This window comes from Nannospalax galili, unplaced genomic scaffold (genome assembly GCF_000622305.1).
Source record: "Nannospalax galili isolate Female #2095 unplaced genomic scaffold, S.galili_v1.0 scaffold983, whole genome shotgun sequence".
NCBI classification, from domain to species: Eukaryota; Metazoa; Chordata; class Mammalia; order Rodentia; family Spalacidae; genus Nannospalax; species Nannospalax galili.
The window spans coordinates 771,968-775,593 of NW_008350255.1; the positions used below are offsets into that span (position 1 = coordinate 771,968).

Here is a 3,626-nt window from a genome sequence, read left to right on the forward strand (position 1 = left end):
CGCCCCCGCCGCAGCCCTGGCTGCAACTGCCCCCCGATACTCACGCTTTGTCCACCAGCTCCCGCACCTTCCACATGTTCAGCATCGCGCCCCGCGCGGCCCGGCCAGCCGCCTCCCGCCGCCGCTGCCCACGGACCCAGGGACGCCTCCGCGCCGGGGCAGGTCCACCCCAGGATCGTCTCCACCGCCCGCCGCCAACTCCCCGTCGCTCGAGCTGCTTCCCCCAGCCACAGTCGCGGCGCCGCCGGTGACACGTCGAGACGCGGCCGCAGCACTGCTGCGTGGGGCGGAAGTGGCCGGCTTTCCGCCCGCGCCGCGCGCCGCACGCCGGGAGTTGTAGTCTATCCCTTGCGCTCCCCGAGTGGCCGCGGGCTGAGGTCGCTGGGGTCTTCCCGGCCAGCCCCAGACCTGCCTCGCGGAGACTACGCGCTGGGGACCATGGATACCGCTTTGGTCCTGGAGATTCCGAGCTTAGCCGCTGATGCATGGACGTTTCACCCACGCTCATTCTTCAAATGTTAAGGATGATGAACGCAGGGTATGAGTTGCATGCGTAGTCCTCGTTTACGCACGCGTCTCTGTATGGGGTGCCAAACGACCAGACGTCTTTACATCTCTGGACTTTAGTTTCGAGCCCTGTACAGTAAAGAAGTTTATTCTAAATCCTTTCCCACTCTATGAGACAATGATTTTCTGTGTAGACAGCTACATGGTACCCTCGTTGGATACTTTGTTTCAAACCTCTGAAACCAACTTACAGTGCTTGCGAAACTGGGAAGGCACCACCCTGTATACACACATACATATATATTTTTAGTGTGTGATCCGCCCAAGGATTAAGCAGGTTTAGTTTCTAAAAGAATAGATACACACTGGTTTCTGGGATTTGTTAAGTGGTTTTCGCCAATCACTTTTCCACTCAATTCAGTTAATGCTCATGGATAAAACTTTAATGTAACCTTAAATTTTGTTTCATTCAACTCCTTAAGTTTTATGTCTTTGTCCTGTGTGGTGCAGCACACTTCTCATTTCAACACTAGAGAGGCGAAGGCGAGCCTGTCCCTGTGAGTTCAAGGCAAGCCTGGCCTACATAGTGAGCCCTGTCTCAAAAAAATTAAAGGATTGGGGCTGAAGAGATGACTCGGTGGTTAAGAGCACTGACTGCTCTTGTAGAGGACGATGGTTCGATTCCCAGCACCCACATGGCAGCTAACAACCATCCATAGCTCCAGTTCCATGGAATCTGATGCCCTCTTCTGACCTCTGCAGGCACTGCCAACATGGGTGGAATACACTCATACACATGAAATAAAAAAAAAATAATAAACATAGGATTGGCGAGATGGCTCAGTGGTTAAGAGCATCTACTTCCAGAGGACAGTTCAGTTCCCAGCAACCATGTCAGATGGCTCATAACTGCACTGCCTGTAACTCCAGCTACTGAAGTATCTGATGTCTCTGACTTCCACACATATTTCCACACACAATTATAAATAAAATCTTTTAAAAAGAATTACAGTTTTTATTCTGCAACTGTTTAAGACTTTAAAATATATTTTGGGTGTATGAGTGTATCGCCTACATGTGTAAGTGCATCCATTTCGTGCAACGCCCATGGAGGGGTTGGAGTTCCCTGGACCTGAAGTTACAGACGGCTGTTAGCTGCCATGTGGGTACTGGGAATTAAACCTGGGTCCTCTTCAAGAGCAGCCAGTGCCCTTAGCTGCTGAGCCATCTCTCCAGCCCTATTCTGCAACTGTTTATTGAGCATATCCAGTGTGGCACAACTGAGGACTACAGCTGGGACCTGGTTCTCTAGGAGCTTAAGGGTTGTTGGAGAAACCTAACAGTCAAGAAAACATCTAATTAGAGATAATACATGCTTCTTAAAGTCAAGAATATAATATTATAGACAATGATGTTAGAAGAAAACAACAGGAAATACATGGGCTCTTTGAGGAGACTGAATAAGCTAAACTGAAATGATAAAAGGGACTGGCTGTAAGAGCTACAAGAAAAGGTTTACTCGTGAAGGGAGCATATGAAAACCAAGATTAATGAAGGGAAACAGGTGACTGCTAGACCTTTAGTATCAATGGTCCCTGGACCTCTGACTGCTGAGCCTTCAATCAGGACACCTATTCAGTTTGCATAATTACTTAGTTATTTAAAGCAGCTTTGAAAGGATTCCAGTAAGGCTTGAAAAAAGCAAAGTGGAGACATACACAGAGAAAAAATCAAGACAATGCTTCCTCACAGATTTGTCAACATAAGGGTTCTTGAGATCAAGAGCTTTGTAAGTTGGCGTGGTATGTTGGAAGGGGAGGCAAAGAGGTAGAGAATTGGGGCTTTCAAAAGAAAAGTTTGTTTTTCCTGTTGAAAGCATTGTCCAGCCCGAGGTTCAAAGGATGGAACGTGGCCAGAGCAGATAAGAGAAATTGCTTTGCATAAATAAGAACTCAGCAAGTTAACTTTCAAACAAATCAGTCCAGAGTACACCTGCAGGGTGGGTTTGGCACAAAAACAACCAGCTTCTCTGCCCTGGGTCTGAATGCTCATTCACAGCACGGAATAGCCAGCTGTGCCAGAGTTTATCCACAAAGCTCAATGCCGAGTGAATTTCTCAATCCAACATCAAGTCTGGGTATATCTAGACTTAAACAGAGTTGTCACCTGTGGCATGTTCAGAGCCTGCTGGAGTCATCTGGAATGTTACACCAAAATCCTTTCTGTACACCTATCTCTTCAGAAAGCCCCCAAAGGGCTCCAAGAGAGTTTGTTAAAAGTGGTCTCTAGAGACTAACCATTTGCATATCAACAAAGTGTTCCATTTTTACCTTTTATCTGGCAAGGTTGAAAGCAGTTTCCATGGTAACTTCTTTATGGCAAGTTAAATATGTCCATGGTAGAAAAATAAATGAGAAAACACCCCACCCAACCCTTCTTGGGAAAACTTTGTTTTTCACTGAACGAGCTGACACTTTTAGTAAGGGTAAACCAACACATGCTTTGAAAGAAAACATGCTCAATTGTGTTCATTATGTGTGAGCAACAGTTGCAGACATGGGACGCTGACTGCTTAGTTCAGGTGGTTGGCTCCTGAGTGTTCTCCTTGGGTGAAGTTTGATTTACATTGCACAGGTGTAGCAGCCAGGGGACGGCACTGTTAACATTTGAGGTCGGGAGTTTCCAGGATCTTGGCCTCTTAGTCAAAGAATTGAAATGAGGACTTACACTGATTTTCAAAAGTAGCAAGGTAACTTTATTAAGAGCAAAGCAATAAAAATGTCAGAATACACTGCAGGGCACAGGAGGGAAAGCACTCAAGGACCCCAATTATTGTTTGGGGCTTCCTTTTATTGGGTTCAAGAGAAGGAGGAGTTTAGTTGCTAAGGGGCATGGTAAGGGTGGTTGTTTTGGTTAATAGATTAGGTCACATGCTGTTGTACATGTCCCTTCCCACAATGCATCTGATTTTAATTCTATGCATATCAATTTATGCATAGACATAAAGATGGTAAATAGGGGATTCTCTCTAAAAGTTCACTTGAGGACACAATTTTGCCTTACTGTTTATGCACCGAAAACCACTTCAGGCCAGATAGGACTTTCCATTCTTCATACCA

General features: G+C 46.2%; 1 protein-coding gene across 3 annotated transcripts in view; it reads right to left on the reverse strand.

The window, feature by feature from the left end:
• Clint1 (clathrin interactor 1) overlaps positions 1–287 on the reverse strand; it is a 66,626-nt gene extending 66,339 nt beyond the window's left edge. For 2 of the 3 annotated variants that reach the window (XM_008847394.2, XM_008847393.2), the window contains exon 1: positions 45–287. In XM_008847394.2, coding sequence (XP_008845616.1) covers positions 45–85 — 41 coding nt within the window. In that variant the 5' untranslated portion in view covers positions 86–287. The remainder of the gene's footprint in view (positions 1–44) is intronic. The other variant, XM_029570545.1, reaches the window with a different exon arrangement.
• Positions 288–3,626: the final 3,339 nt, after the last annotated feature.